General features: G+C 40.4%; 1 protein-coding gene across 1 annotated transcript; it reads right to left on the bottom strand.

Annotated features, from left to right (window-relative positions):
- Positions 1 to 2433: 2433 nt before the first annotated feature.
- On the bottom strand, positions 2434 to 16036 carry LOC142159535 (E3 ubiquitin-protein ligase NRDP1-like). The gene is made up of 5 exons (XM_075214429.1): positions 15939 to 16036; positions 12378 to 12517; positions 10975 to 11137; positions 6403 to 6523; positions 2434 to 4620 (listed from the first exon to the last, which is right to left on the bottom strand). Exons 1-5 carry the CDS (start codon positions 16034 to 16036, stop codon positions 4384 to 4386), a joined length of 759 nt encoding a protein of 252 aa, XP_075070530.1. The 3' UTR covers positions 2434 to 4383.
- Positions 16037 to 16585: the final 549 nt, after the last annotated feature.

Here is a 16585-nt window from a genome sequence, read left to right as displayed (position 1 = left end):
GACTGAATGGAACCACTTCTATATAAACCACATTATCCCATCAACCTCATGCAGTAGTATACTGAGGTTTGAAGAATGGCCAAGAGAGTAGCAAGTGACCTCTGAAGGATACACACCTCCACTATGGAAGATAAACTCAGCTGGACCTTGTCATAGGTAAGACCTAGGAAGGTCACTTTTGCTGCAGCATTCAGGGACGTGTCCCCGTTAATTGGAAATGCACAGCAGTGTCCAGGTGACAGTGTGTCAAGTAGTGAGACTTGGCCTTCAGTAGGAGGATGTTCTTTTAGCAGTTGATCACTATCAACATGGGACATAGTAAGGAGCTGCCATCCATCAACCTTTGTGAACAAGAAGAAGTCAGCCCAAATGGGAGGGCTCAGCATTGGAAGTGAGTCTCTTGAAGGTGAAGTGCAGGTACTACTTTTGGGATTCCAGACGAATCTGGATGTGTTCATATGCATCCATGATATGTGCATGGATGTCTGGAAGTTCACCTCTCTTAGTGCCTGAATGCCTGAACTCACAGATTCAATCCAACAACACTGGGCAGGAAAATGTTCAGAGAACATGACAATAATAGTATAAACCCTTGACCGCTGGGATTGTACAGATTTCTTCTGACATCAGCAATATTTTGACCATTCTGTAAAAGGCTTACCGAGGTGGAACACAAGACAGGAAGGAAGGTTGAGGCAGGAGGATTTCTAAAGATCTTGTAACCTGCATACTTCTTTATGGAACGGACCTCTGTATAGCTGAAAAAATGCAGGAGGCCGGTCACTGCTGAATCCCTAGAGGTCTCCCAACTGACACTTCCTGATCTATTATCTGACCAAAAACACACTTTCTTTGCGAAGTCCCTGCAGGTAATGACGGGTCCTCTACTGCCTAGTTTCAAGTTAAGTTGTTTTGCCTAGCCACAAAAAAGCCAAGCATGGTGTGAACCCTGCCATTTGGACGTATTCTGTGGAAGAATTTTCTCACAGTTGCTTAATATTTAATACTTTTGTCCAAACAAAACCATCCCAGAAGAGGTAAAGGTTACTAGGAACATATTCAAACGAACGTCTGCCAACCAGACCTTAAAACATAAAGCCCTGTATCCAGCTACAGGTAGCTGAGGTTTGTACCACAAGCCTTCCTGAATACAAGGCCATGGCACCAGGGTATATAGTGTTGTCCTGTGTGTGTGTTAGTGTTAGGGAATTTAGACTGTAAGCTCCACTGGGGTAGGGACAGATGTGAATGAGTTCTCTGTACAGCGCTGCGGAATTAGTGGCGCTATATAAATGGTGATGATGATGATAGATGCTAGCTGGATCCCTAGGAGTCATATTCTGGAATCCTTCTATAAGCAGCAACAAACAAATATCCATAGCTTTACTGACCCAGAAACAAGTGAATTTTAATTGTAAGGTAAAACCTGCAGTGGTAAATACAGTCTTAAGGACGACCGTGTTATTTTTGTCTGTAGGACCTGTAATGGGCATTGCATATGTGATAGGCTTGGTCGTCCTTTTAGACCAGGCCTGTCCAACCTGCGGCCCTCCAGGTGTTGTGAAACTACAAGCCCCAGCATGCTTTGCTGGTAGACAACCAGTTGATAGCTGGAAGGGCATGCTGGAACTTGTAGTTTCACAACATCTGGAGGGCCGCAGGTTGGACAGGCCTGTTTTAGACGGTCTGTTAACCAGGGCCTCCATACAGTTTCCTCTTTTGAAAAAAGAGATAACGATTAGCATTGCAAAACTTGGAACCACTGGTCTGGCATCACCGACTCGGCTTTCACCAGCATAAGCAAGGAGTATTACTTGTGTGCAAGAGAGCAGTTACATCGCATTACATTTCAGATTACAGTATCCACCCAATCAATAAATAAATGAGCATTGTTGCCCTCCACTGATGGGGCTTCTGATTCCTTCTCGCCTTTGGCTGCCTAACCAGTCCAGTGCCTAAGCACCATCAAGGGATGACAAGATTTCTGAGTCATTAACTTCCTGGGTTGAGGAAGCAGTAGGCGCCTTATGCTTAGAAGGTTTGAGCATTTCTAAGTAGAGTGGAAAGATCTAGGCCAGGCCAGTTCCTACAAACATGAGAAGACTTGACCCCATCGTCTCTGTGTCCACTTATGTGTTCCTGCTGTGCATGTAATATGTTGGCTTGCATATTTGTACTTAGAATAATCTTATGCTCTACTGTGACGTTATTTACCCTGTGCACAATGCCAATTGTTCTTCAAAATCACAGTAGTTAATGTTTTGCAGTGTACATTAATAGGAAAATGTTGATATAACTTTTACATTCCATGGTAATTTCATGATATCCTTTTTAAAGAGGCTTACTACTTTATAAAGTTCCTAGTTTCTTATTACATGGGAGAGTGTAATATTGTGTCTATAAGGTGTCATAGGGATGTAAATTCACACAGCATTAAACTTAACCAAAATGTTGGTTTATTTGAGAACAGCAACAACAGCAGTGATGCAGGTACACATAGGGTTAATGGCTGCAGCAGTTGTAACAGTTATAGAATGTAGTTAGGGTCATAGGATCATACAGCAGCAGGATGCTGATGTTATTAATCATCGCCCCCTGCACCAGTTGGCACTAGAAGACCAACAGAGAGAGTGTGAGAGAGGAGACAACATACGGTGCGCACTTCTCTCCAATAAGTGGATAAAATTAAACAAAACAGCAATTTCTATAGTCTAATTCAGCAAGCTTAATGAAGATTACATTAGTACACATGATAACGGTGGTGGCAGGAGAATACATCAATCCTAACTTGAATACTAATCTGCTTCATATAATGACATTTTGCATACCACATTTATACTTAGAATAAATTATGTATAATGTGTGACTATATCTGCTGGCTATAAAATAGCATGACAAAGAACTACTATTTCTAAGGAACAAAAAAGGCTATAAAAAGATTTTTTACAGCATAATTTTTAGATTCATAAAGACCTATTCATTAGAATATGATATTAAATTGTAAAGTGTTTCCATCAAAGGCACTTTAAGAACATTTTCCATTCCTATCACTATCCAAAAATGCCTTTGTGTCACTGTATAAGCCAGGTAGAAGTGGGCACGGCATATCTTCAAGACAGAATAAGATTGCTGTCCTTTTACAGTGGCAATATTATAAAGTAGGCTTTACTAAGGAGTCATTCATTTCATAGATATGTATCCCACATTAATAAATCGTAACACTGGCCGTTGTGATTTGGGATTACATTTCATTATGTGACTCTGCATTTAGACTCTGTGTCTCTATAACGTTCCTCAACTCTTTATTGACTAATGTTAATGATGTGTTTGGCATCTTTCTATGTTTATTTTATTTAATAATTTCTATATGGAACATACTGTTTTAGACAGCAGAGTACACAGAATTTGCTAGGCACAGATTCCTTGCCCATTTGTGCTTAAAATCTAGTTTTAGTGCCAGGGAGAAAGTGACCTTCCCAAGGTCACAAGACACTGATATTATGATTCCACCAACTTGTCTCTCAGTACCTTAAATAATGACCTCTACTCCCAGCTTCGTACATGCAGCGATCTAGTTAATGTTACCAGTGTTAAGCATTTTAAAAAAAAAAAAATATTGTTAATTTACATACCTATAATTTAATTATGCTCATTTGTTACATGTATTACAAGTTAGTATAATTTATACCTACCTATTCATTAGTATCGATCTAATACTCGACCTGACCTATAATTTGCTCTTTGTGTAAAATAAAGTTAGGCTGAACTTAAGCAATTCAATTAAGGAGATTTCCCAATCTGGGTTGCAGTTGTGTCTGCAGTTATGGTAACACTAGTCTGTGCTGCATTGTGTTTTATATAATATGTAAAGGGGTGTTTTTCAAAATTCTAATTATGCCGAAATGTTGTATTAAAAGCTTGTTGATTATAACTTGAAATTTTCATTGCTTTCTATTCTCCTGTGTCTCCCTGGTGAGAGGGGGCCAACAGGCACAATGAGACATACAAGAAAAGTTTTCTGCTGGGGCAGCAGTCATGGTAAATGTCTGTCCTGGTAAACACCTATCTCCTATCTCTTCTATGGTCACTATTGCAAAGAGGCCACCTTTGCGATAGTCACCGGAGGGGAGAGCAGGTTAGATGTGGTGAGGGATCCAAAGATCTTTTTACCGCAATGCTCTCCCCATTGGCTTCAGTGGCTAATGTCAAAGACACTAATGATACCTATTTTAATGTGCATCCATACTGCAGTCATCATACGGTGACAGACCAAGGAGAGTCCTTTGAGAAACGAGGCAGACATCTAACAGGGAGAATACATTGGATGCCCCATATTGGTTTGAGGCTGACCACTCATAATATTCCCAAGCAAGTTTAGACAAGTTAGATAGCGCTGACATCCCTGGGTTTCCTCTTTATGGTTTCCAGACGTGTTAGAGGGCGACTGTTGGAAGGTTTATGTATTTCACTGTTGTTCTTTGATCTGCACTCTCTCTGTAAGCTTTTCAAAAGCTCTATCAGCTCCCGTTTCTCCAGGTCAGCCTGCTCCAGGTCTTGGCGATGTTGTCTTTCTGAAGCCATCAGAGTCCGCACATCAGACATCAGCCGTGATATCTGACTCTGCCAGGATAAACCACAATGAGTCCAAGGCAGTGGGCAAAACCAGTTATAATACTTTAACAGGAATCAAGCCAAGGCTGAGAAAATGACAAGGGTCAACGGGTGAGATCTAACTTTTCTTCAAGGCTATTTTACAGGCAGTGGGGCACATTTATCATTAATCGGCAAAAGTGAGAAATAGTTATCAATCCTTATCGCAAGGATAAGGATTGAACTATTTCTCAAATTTATTAAAAAGGGAACACAGAAACAGCAGTTCCGAAAAACTGCTGTTTCTGTGATAGAAAAAATCACACTTACCCCCCTCTTCGGATGCGCTGTCTCGGGATCTCCTCTTCGTTCCTCTTCTTCCTTCAATTGCGCATGTGCAGTGCACATGTGCACAAAGTCCCCACTCTGTCTCTGCAACTATCGTTGCAGAGAGAGCGCGCTGAGTGACAGGGAGGGATTATGTGATCCCTCCACACATGCGCTGTCCAGCTCTGCTCTTCGGAGCAGAGCTGACAGCAGTGGATTTCTTCAATTCTGATAATGGTGACTGCTCGCAAAAACGATCAGGAGTGCAAAGCAGCAGATATCCATGATATCTGCTGCGATGCACCTTTAATAAATTTGCGGAGGGCACATCGGGACTTTAATTCCACGGTAAGTGCACAATAGTGCACTACCGTGATTTGTTAAATATGCCCCAGCACGGAATTTTAAGATAAATTAAAATGAGAGATAAAACATAAACATGACAGCTGATTACACAATCAATCCTACATTTAAAGAGCTAATAAAGCTGCTATTTTTCATCCATAGCTGCAGTTGGTTGGTCAACGTAACATTGAACAATATTTGTTACCTTCATGGCTCATATCTGAACATTTTAAATTTGGGGTTCAGTGTTTCTTTAAAAGCACAAAACATGATTTGATTTTTTCCTTTCGTTTTTATTACAGATACAACATTTATTTTAATTTATGTTATTATACAGATAAATTACATTTCTCAAAGGCAAACTATTGTGAAATTAAAATATTTTTCAATATCATCATCATCATCTATTTATATAGCGCCACTAATTCGGCAGCGCTGTACAGAGAACTCACTCACATCAGTCCCTGCCCCAGTGGAGTTACAATCTAAATCCCCTAATACACACACACACACAGACCGAGAGAGACTAAGGGCAATTTAATAGCAGCCAATTGACCTATCAGTATGTTTTTGTTGTGTGGGAGGAAACCGGAGCACCAGGAAGAAACCCACGCAAACACGGGGAGAACATACAAACTCCTCACAGATAAGGCATACTTGCCAACTCTCCCAGAATGTCCGGGAGACTCCCTCATTTTGCGAGAGTCTCCCGGACTCCCAGACGAGTGTGGCAATCTCCCGAATTCTGCCCACTTCACTAGGAAGTGCCCCACTTCCTAGTGAAGTGGGCAGAATTAGCTCCCAAACGCTGCTATTCCCGGTGAATCGCTGCCAAATGACGCGACTTGCGTCATGCCGTCACAGGGGGCGGGGCCGAAATGACGCGATTTTGGCCGCCCCGCCCCCTCACGCCCACCTCCACTGGCTGGCTCCCGGAAGGGAGCTGAAGAAAGTAGGTAAGTATGAGATAAGGCCATGATCGGGAATCAAACTCATGACCCCAGTGCTGTGAGGCAGAAGTGCTAACCACTAAGCCACCGTGCTGCCCGAGTTACTTCGAGTTACTATGTAACTCGAAGTGAGAAATCACAAAACATGGATTCTGTAAGCATCATTCTTTCAGGTCAAACTAAATCTTACCTTTAGCTCTTCCATTTCACCCTGTAAAACACTCTCTTTCTGCACCATGTGTCGCCTCTGTGAGTCAAGTCTAGATTCCATCTCCTGCTTGGTCTCTTCCACCCTACAGATAATTTCAGATCTAGAAAAAAGAACACACGTGCAGTAGTAACGGCTGCAAATCTGCATGCATTAGACTGCCTTTGGAAGTAAATAAATTGGGTGTTGCTTGTGATTCTTGCTTGCAGAAATGTGAGCGCTTTAATTTTCAAATCATCGATAGCAAATTAATATTTATAATTGTTGCTTATTTGTAAGGAGCTACAATGAATTTTAAAGCAGAGCATTCATCAAACAGGGACATACAAGGTAGATACAAAAATGAAGACATGAAAACCATTGTAAATAAGGCAACAATCTAGGGCCTGATTCATTAAGGATCTTAACTTGAGAAACTTCTTATTTCAGTCTCCTGGACAAAACCATGTTACAATGCAAGGGGTGCAAATTAGTATTCTGTTTTGCACATAAGTTAAATACTGACTGCTTTTTCATGTAGCACACAAATACTTGATAGCTTATTGTACACTGAAATTTAAAGTTGATATTTGTGTGCTAGATGAAAAAACAGCCAGTATTTAACTTATGTGTAAAACAGAATACTAATTTGCACCCCTTGCATTGTAACATGGTTTTGTTCAGGAGACTGAAATAAGAAGTTTCTCAAGTTAAGATCCTTAATGAATCAGGCCCCTAGTCCCTTAGATTGTAAGTTTGCGAGCAGGGCCATTTTACCTCTCTGTCTGTGATACACAGCATTGTTTTATTACTGCTTGTTCCCAATTTTAAAGCGCTACGGAATTTGCTTGCGCTATATAAATTAATGTTAGTGATGATGATGATGATGATGAGGGGTAAAGAGCACAGCTGATTCAAAATATGAGACTAGAGGAGCAAGTTTTGTTCAGAGTGGAGATTTGGAAAGGTGTGAGAGTCTACCACTGTGAGTTGCATAGGTGGGAGTGGGGTAGGCTCTAATAAAGATGTGAGTTTTCAGAGAGAGTTTAAAGATTTGAAAGGTGGGAGAGAGACTGACAGGGTGTGGTAGGAAGTTCTATAAGTGTGGAGCAGCATGGGAGAAGACTTATAGGATGTAGTAAGAGGTGGATATCAAAGATGACATGAGACACAGGTTTTAGAGGTAGATCTAAGAGGGCAGGAAGGTGAGTGTTTCGAGATGAGATTTGAGATGTATGAAGGGGTGGTGTTGTTCTGGGCATTGTAAAATAGGGTTAGTAATTTGAATTTGCCAGTGGATACCCAATTTTGGGAGCTACAGTCGCTATGTGCTTTCGTGGACCACAAGAATCTTTCCTACTTTGGAGTCTGACATCTTTTCTGTAGAAGTGGTGAGAACATATGGCCGGTTCTATTTGTTGCTTCTGAGCTAATTATACCGGAGGAACATTTAGATGGTTCCTTCAATCTGCACCACATTATTGCTGAATTACAGTGTTCTTTGGCTCTCTCCTACGGGACTTTGTGTTCCTTATATATTAATTCATCTTGGGTCTCCTCTGCTTGTTGCATACAGTGTTAATTTGATATGAACTTCCCTTATACATTTATTATTTTTAAATTACATTTATAAAAACTGCATTGCTTTTATTTCTTTTTCTATTTCTGGTTTCTGTAGTAGATTACTTTTTCCTGTTGTTTTAATTTATGTTTTTTTTAATATAGGGTCCTGCTCTTTTTTCTTTTTCTATCACATTCTTTAAGAGATTACAGAATCTCCTTTGGCAGCAGCTCTTTGTATACACTGACTTTAATATTAACTACATTAAAAATTGATTAGCTCTTAAGGTTGTTTTCTCTTCTGTATTTGCGGCAGATGAGGAGCAGTGAGAGAGAACGATCAGTATTGCTGTAGCATTTAGGACACATTGAAGCAGGAATAGATGTGTGAGGGAAATGTCAGGTAGTGGGAGATGATGAGAGACTGTCTAGGGGTTTTAGTTGCATCTTAAGTAAGACAGGTGTATTCTAGTAATATTTAGAAGGTGGAGTCAATGGTGACAGTCAGGGGTGCCAAGAGGGGGAGGGGAGCATGTACAAAGTCCCGAGGCCCACACAGCCTAGGGGCCCTGGTCTGCTTGTGTAATGAAATGAGCCATCAACGTGGAGTGGCCATGCCCCCTTTGGTGCATATGGAAGGGCCCTAAGAAGTTGCTGTACCGGGACCCGAAATTCCTCCAGAACTAAATACAATATTCTAAATAAGGCCAATGACCTATATAGTGGCATTATTACATTATTATTTTTTTCTTTATGCTACTGAATCCTCTACCTATGCAACCAAGCATCTGACTTGTTATTCTCATTGCTTTGTTACATTGCTTATCTGACTTTAAGTCACCTAAAATAGTGACTCCTAGATCCCTTTCCTCCTCAGTAGTTTCCAATATACTGCCATTAATACTGTATTTAGCCGTTTGGTTTTTGTGACCCAAGTGCATGATTTAGCATTTTTTGGCATTAAACTGTAGTTGTCACTCTCTTAACCATTCCTCTAGACTACCTAGATCATCTATCATTTGTTTGACCCCTGCTGATGTGTCTACCCTGTTGCATATCTTTGTGTCATCCGCAAAAAGCATACTTTCCCTTTAATACCATTTGTAATGTCACCAATAAAGATATTAAAAAGCACTGGTCCAAGTACAAATCCCTGGGGTACTCCACTGGTAACCTTTCCCTCCAGGGAATACCTCCATTTAATATAACTCTCTGTTTTCTATCCTGTAACCAAGATCTTATCCATTACACCATCTTTGAATCCAATCCCAAGCTTTCAAGTTTATTTAACAATCTGTGATGTGGGACAGTGACAAAAGCCTTACTGAAATCCAGGTAACCTACATTTACAACGCCCCACCCTTTATCGATTACTTTAGTAACCCAGTCAAAAAAGTCAATAAGATTCGTTTGACATGATCTCCCCCCAGTAGATCCATGCTGTTTGGGATCCTGTAAGTTACTGGTTTTGAGATATTTTACAGTTCTTTCTTTTAAGAGTGTTTCCATAATTATACCTATTACTGATGTAAGGCTCACTGGTCTGTAGTTGCTTTCCTCTTCCTTGCTTCCACTTTTGTGCAGTTGGACTACATTCACTCTTTACCAGTCCTCTGGAATTACTCCTGTAGCTAGTGAGTGGTTGAATAATTAAGTTAATGATGTTACCAGCACCCCCTTTAAGCGTTTTTAGTACCCTTGGATGTATCCCATCTGGCCCCATTGATTTATCCACTTTCAGTTTTGAGAGATCTGTTAGGACCTTTTCCTCTGTAAACGTATTGTCTCTATCTCATTTTTATGAATATACTTGCAACTTAACTGTGGTCCCTTCCCCGCTCTTTCTGTAGTGAACAAAAATAATTATTAAGATGATCTGCTATTTCCTTATTATTCCTCCTTTTGTTTTTCTTCTTTCACTTATATAACTAGAAGATGTTTTGCCTCCTTTGACTACTGACTGGGCCTTTTTCTCTTCAGTTTGTGCTTTGCACATCTGATTACCTTCTTAGCCTCCTTCTGTCTAACAAGATACACCTCTTTGGGAGGTAAAAATCCCATTTTGAAATATAATTCCCTTTTGTCTAACCACGTAAAACATTCCAGTAAGGTGCAAATTTAATTCAATCTACAAGGTGCCAACAGTGACGTGGATATGACATGAAGATCACCAATTATCTAGGGGCCAGTAGGATGTCTAAGAGCCACTGCTAGCCATTACATCAATACAAATGACTTCCAAACATTAGACATCAGCAGCACTTTTGCTAGCATTCCTAGACATTATCACTTTTGATGAATTTTGTATGCAAATCTATATAAAACACAGCTAAGAATGTAAAATGACAAGTTTTCGACCTAATTTGCTCTACACTGTACTATGTGTTGGTTCATTCAGCACAAAGCAGTTATTATATGTGTGAAATCAGCAGCCAATCAGAAAGTAGGATTTAAGCTAGGTACACACTACAGAAATTTCGACCAACTTTTTATGCCGAGCGACTTTACATGCGATCGATGTTCCGATCGCTCGGTCCATGGACTGCATACACACTAGCCTTGTTTAGGACGATAAAGGGAAGAGCGGACGTCCCTTTAGCGACTTTTTACAGCCATGTTGTCGTGAACAATGACTGTAATTTCGCACTCACTGTTGTGGATCGGTCGGAAGTTTATACACACTACACAACGGAAACGAGATTGGAACGAAAATATTAAACGGTACGACCAACCAAATGTGGCGATAATCATCCATTTGGGCAGACTTTTGACCATCGTGTCACTGCACACACTGACCCGACTTTTGAACGAGCGGTCGTATGTCTGCTGATTCAACCGATTATTGGATGAAAACCGTGTAGTGCACTTTGTAATCTGGTCACTTGGTCCAATGCCAAATGGTCAGATAGTGCATGTAACTTGGTCCTGATATGTGTGGCTGATTCATCCATGGCTCAGTCAGGCCAAACGCAGATCTGTGAACAATTCTATCACTACCTTTGTAAGTGTTATTACCTTAGAAGTTCAAGCTCTGTTCTTAGTTCAGCTACACAGCTATGTTGTAAATCCTCAGCACTGAGAATGGCATAGCCACAGCCATTGGGACATTCCCTGCTGCGATGTTCACACACTGCCAGGTGACCATCCAGATGTCTTCTCTCAAACTGGGCAGAGCAGCCTAATAGGATGAAGCATGCACTACACATCACATACTACTTTATTTGCACTTCATAATGTATATATATATATATTGACTGTTAAATCCCATTCTCAGGGGCTGTAGGAAGACACAGATGGTGGGTTATTATTATTCACCTACAGGAGGTAGATGAATAATAACTTATTTTCCTTCTAACCTCCTTTTTTCCCTGCTCCTTCTCAGATTATAATTAGCCCAAAAAGAGACACATAGTTCTGGGTGAGTTGATCTGCATCTACCTACAGCCTAGAAGAAAGGGATTTAACAGTACGTACAAAGATCAAAGATCTCCTATTCTCCTTCAGCAGTAGGAGACACAATTTGTTTATTATCCATCAGTGTGACTCCAGTATCCACACAGAAAGCTGTATAAGATGAACTGCAAGACCTCTGAACCGTGCCTGGTGATGTAGACAATGGGTGGCTGCTGTATAGGCTGCTGGGGCAGCTGACTTAAGCTTAGAGGCAACAAGTGACTTTACATGAGCACGCTCATCAGAAGTAATTTTTGATCCCAGTGGGACTGCTTCTTGGAGCCCCCTAGGCTCTCAGCGACTCTATACACCCTATATCATATTGGTCCTGCACCCTCCAAGATCCAGGGTCTACCTATTGGCAAGGTAACCCCCCCTCCCCTGCAATGAGACCACAGAATTCCGAGAGTGTGACAGTAATTCAATTCTCTTGACTCATGGCTGCGGCCAGCTACATAAGTTGGGGTGATGAACACCCGCAACGAAAGCAGGTGAATGGAGGAGGTGGTGAAAAAACAGGGGACAACTAAAATTGTCAATCACATTTTTATAGCAAATAAATAAAAATGTAAAATAAAAATAAATAAGTAAGGGCACAAATTCCTGTGCCCTCCTCCAATGCAGCAGAGCGGAAAAAATGAGGTGTAGTAGGGGAACAGGTAGGTTATAGGGAGGAGTCGATGTCAGATTGTTCCAATACCCTACCTTTTAGGGGTGAAACACAACCCACTGCCTGTGTCATCCTACTGCTGAAGGAGAAAAGATTATTGCTGGTTGTTTTTGCTAATCAAATTTCATTTGGAAAAATTGTGCTTTAGTATTACACAAAAAATAATCTTAAAATGTTTAGAAATTAAAAATAAATGAATCCAAAAACAAATAATACATCTAAAACTGAGCACATAATGCAGTAATGTGTTGAGTTGGAATGGAAATGTAATGCAGGTTAGTTTTTAGATTCTCACCAGCGTTGATACAGTTCATGTGGCCATATTCACACTCTCTCTCATGTTTGTCTACGGAATCCAGAGAGCAGACCATTGCACAGCTGCTTCTGCTGTTCTTACACCGGATCTGAAGCCGACTTAGGTCATTGCGCATGTACCTGTTTTAAAAGAAAAAATTAAAAAGGGAAAGTTATATACATACATGGGCATACGTTACCCTGCACTAAATACATGATATCTCTGTCTATAGCTAAATGCTTAGTGATCAAACTATCACTGAACATAGTACAATATATGCTTACATGTGTTGCAGCTTGATGTTCCTTTATATTGTTCCTGAAAGATTTTTTTACGTACCATTTAGACCACATTGTAAGTACTTCAGATTATTATGTTTAATACTACAATCTGTCGACCTGATGTGTAGTTAGCAAAAACAAAAAGGTGTTACATGCTTCGTAATAGCATGTAACACATGATGACAGAGGACAGAGTCACACATGATGCAATCAAAATTGCATCATATGTGAACACCATTACTCTTACTTGCCTACTCTCCTGGAATTTCCAGAAGGCTCTCAAATTTCGGGGTGTCCTCCCGGACTCCGGGAAGAGTAGGCAACCCTCCCGGATCCTAAAAAATGGCTAAATTCACTGCATTGAATAGCGGTGGCGGGGCTTAATGACACAATTAAGCCCCCACCCCCACATATTCAATGCCATGAATTTCGCCATTTTTTAGGATCCGGGAGGGTTGCCTACTCTTCGAGGAGTCCGGGTGGACTCCCCGAAATTCCGGAGCCTTCCGGAAATTCCAGGAGAGTAGGCAAGTATCAGTAATAGTGTTCACACATGATGCAATTTTGATGGCTCATTTTAGAGCAAATCATTCTGAGAATAATGCAATTGCACAGAATTGTATCAAATTAGTATTCTGAGCAAGATAAGAAGTAAATCCTGTCAGCTGATGATACACCGACTAGTGTACATACTAATTGGTCAACATAAAGCCCTCTCTACCTACTGAATGTCATCCATATGTGTGCGTTCAAATTGTTTACAGATCCAGTCTTTTGGGATTAGTATCAGAAAGCCTATGTCACTATTCTATATAAGAGTTCAATGTAGGCTGATAAAACACTATCAGTTGCAGAAACATAATTCAAACCTAAAAACCTAGATTCTAGATCTCTGGGTAACACTTGTGAAGGTAGGGTGTACACTAAGAGTGCGATGTTAGCCTTCAGCAATGCTGAATGCTGTTTTAGGCAAAGTTTTCTTCTGCCATGTTTAAAATACTCATATTGAACTATCTTTTTCTCTTCCTGTGCACACACAATTGCTATTTTACGTTACGAAAATTAAATAAGATGTATCAAATTCAAGACATTAGGGGTACTGTAACAATTATGTATTGTATGACAATGTGTATATTGTATGTGACCTTGTAATGTATAGTCACAGTGTGCTTTGCGAAATGACATGAGTTTGACCTATCCAAGTGTCAAGGGTCTTTTGAAAGTAACCAGGCCAGACAGATAACATCTCTGAAGCGTTACAGACCTTGGGTAAACAATCTGAACAGCCAGAGCTGAGAATCCCTGCACTGTGAAATTCCAGACCTATCTCAGGACATCAATAACTCATTTCCAAAAGCCCTGTGTCATTCTGGGAATCAATCTGCCCTAACATTGAGAGAGTTAATTTCCAAAGCTGGAGGTGAGAGCAGCGTGAGCAGGTTAAAAAAATCAGTTGCTGCCCAGTAATTTTGTTCATTTATCCGAGATGACCTAGGTATCTAGGTTGAAGTATACCATCTTTCCCAAAGTGTATTCCTCTCACGCCAAGTCTTAAACTAGTAAGTTAGTGACTCTGGTTTTATTTCCTATTTTCTTTCTGACTCTCATTTGTGCAACTTATTTTCTTGGATCTTCTATCATTTTTCGAATTAAATACATTTAGTCAAACATATTCTCAGTGATTTTTTGTGAATTTATGAAGCCAAGTGAGGCTACTGCTACATGTGTATGTGATTTAAGTGTGTAATATTAATAAGTGGTTTTGGTGAACGCAAAGACTCCATAGTATAGCCTTCATGGTGGCAGAAAAGGTGTATTTATTGGTAAGTCACTAAGGTAACTCTAGTCACGGCCAGCTGTTTCAGATTGTTGTATCTAAGGCAGGCTGGGAGTTCATGACAGGTACACTCTCAGTCACACAAACCTTGGTGTACTGGAGGTCCTCTCAAGAGGCCAATTCCCTGCTCTATAGGAATCTTTCTCACTCCCTTTTTGGGAGCAGTGGACGTATTTGCAAATTAAATAACTTTTTTACAGGAGCTGGGTTGGGAACAGGTCCTCAACAGGAAATTAAATCCCTTTGAATATCTCTGCTCCTCGCTTCATAGCCCAAGAAGAACCATATAACAACTTTACCAAATTCTACTAGAAAGCACCTATACGTCTCTACCTAAATATACCCAGGCTTGGCAAAGAGACCTAAATATCACTCTGGAGGACAGGCCCTTGCTAAAGATCTTTACAATGACAAATGTTTGTTCCTCTAGCTTTAACGTCATTGAAATAAAATTCAAGATTATGAAGAGGTTGTGCAGATGTCCTAGCCTCTTTAACAAAATATTCCCATATATTTCATTAACTTGTTGGAGAAGCAATTTTGCAGTTGGTACCCCATTCTATATATGGAGGGAGTGCCCCTGTTTAGCATCTTTCTGGAAAAAGGTATATCAGGTTTCTGCGCAAATACTCGATACCGAAGTCCCACAAGACCCGGGCTTCTCTCTTCTCTTATACTCCACAATTCCCATTTCCACTTATAAGAAATCATTATTGAAGCATTTAAATAATGCCTCTAAGGCTGTGATTCTGATTCACTGGATTTCCCTCAATCTCTGAATGGTTTAGTAGAATAGACTTCTATATGGACATGGAGGACATGATCTTCTCAGATCAAGACAAGTTTCTGACTTTACAGCCACATGCCTGAGTTGGCTGATGGTTAAAGAAACCCCTTACTACCACTCTCATCTAAGCTCTACTTCCCATCATAATCCTACACTACCCTGACAATAGACAATTAAGCCAATACCTATTTGTGTTTAATACATTCTTTGCACTTGTTTCTTGACTTAACAATGGTTCTCCTGCAACCTATTTCACATTAGACCATATCTCTTTAGTGATATGTCTCTAAGTTATACATATGATTTATGTAACATAATGTATAATAATTCATGGACATAATGTAGCATAAAGATGACTACTTCTATTAACCTGATACCTATTTAGAAAATTGCAAAACTCTATCTACAGGCTTTGTGTGTTGTTCTTATGTGTTTATAAGGTGGGTTCTATTTGTTCTTCATCTCCTACCCCTTTGAAATGTCCTCAGTGTGCGGAGATAGAACAACCTGTAACCAATCAGATTATTGAAATAGTCACAGCAGCATTGGATGAGTTGCTGATCTTGTGGGAGTCAGTGGTCACTTGTGTGATTATGTTAGTGAATGGAATGTTGGGTAACAATGTGTGGAGGGGAAAATACATAATAAGGCATTACCTGTGTAAAGGTCTTAGTTCAGTAACAGCCAGTCTTTGTCTGTCTTCAGGACAGTTATTGTGGAGTACTAGCCATCCATGCAGGGCCGGACTGGCCATTGGGCACTTCTGGCAAATGCCAGAAGGGCCGATGGCACCGTGGGCTGGTCCGGCTACCTGCAATCACCATTGTAATAATTAAATAGAAAAAAAAAATCCTACTTGCGGTGGAGCCGTCATGACGTCACACGTCATGACGGCTCCGTGGGCCGGGCCGCGCTTCAGGTATTACTTATATATGCCTGTACAATGGGGTAGTGTTATCTGGCCATAATGGAGTGGTTTTTTTTTTTTAATTAAAGAGCCTAATCATTCTGGGTTTGTTAACATTTTGTAATATAATAAATTTTTTGCATTTTCAGTACAGGACTCCAAATTTCCCAAAGTCAGCGAGAAGACAACAAATCAGCAAGAGAGAAGAGCAAGAACAGGTAAGAGACAACGGCGTAATCAATCTAAATTGAATGCTGGAGAATATTTCCGAATATTTATATTTAGGAGTATTCCTATACATTTGGGGGGGAAGCGCTGTTGGTGTATTTGCCTATGGTGACCGGAACCCTTAATCAGGCCCTAGGTTTACTGTAGTCGTTTTATGCTGTCTCACGC

This window comes from Mixophyes fleayi, chromosome 5 (assembly GCF_038048845.1).
Source record: "Mixophyes fleayi isolate aMixFle1 chromosome 5, aMixFle1.hap1, whole genome shotgun sequence".
In the NCBI taxonomy this organism is placed as follows: domain Eukaryota; kingdom Metazoa; phylum Chordata; class Amphibia; order Anura; family Limnodynastidae; genus Mixophyes; species Mixophyes fleayi.
This window is presented reverse-complemented; position numbering and strand designations above follow the sequence as displayed.

Excerpts from the sequence above, each read along its gene's own strand:
- LOC142159535 (XM_075214429.1), bottom strand. The coding sequence starts at position 16,036 with ATGGCCAGTCCGGCCCTGCATGGATGGCTAGTACTCCACAATAACTGT. Across the intron at positions 12,518-15,938 it reads GAACTAAGACCTTTACACAG|GTACATGCGCAATGACCTAA; the intron begins GTAATGCCTTAT and ends CTTTTAAAACAG. Across the intron at positions 4,621-6,402 it reads GTGAAATGGAAGAGCTAAAG|AGTCAGATATCACGGCTGAT; the intron begins GTAAGATTTAGT and ends TTATCCTGGCAG.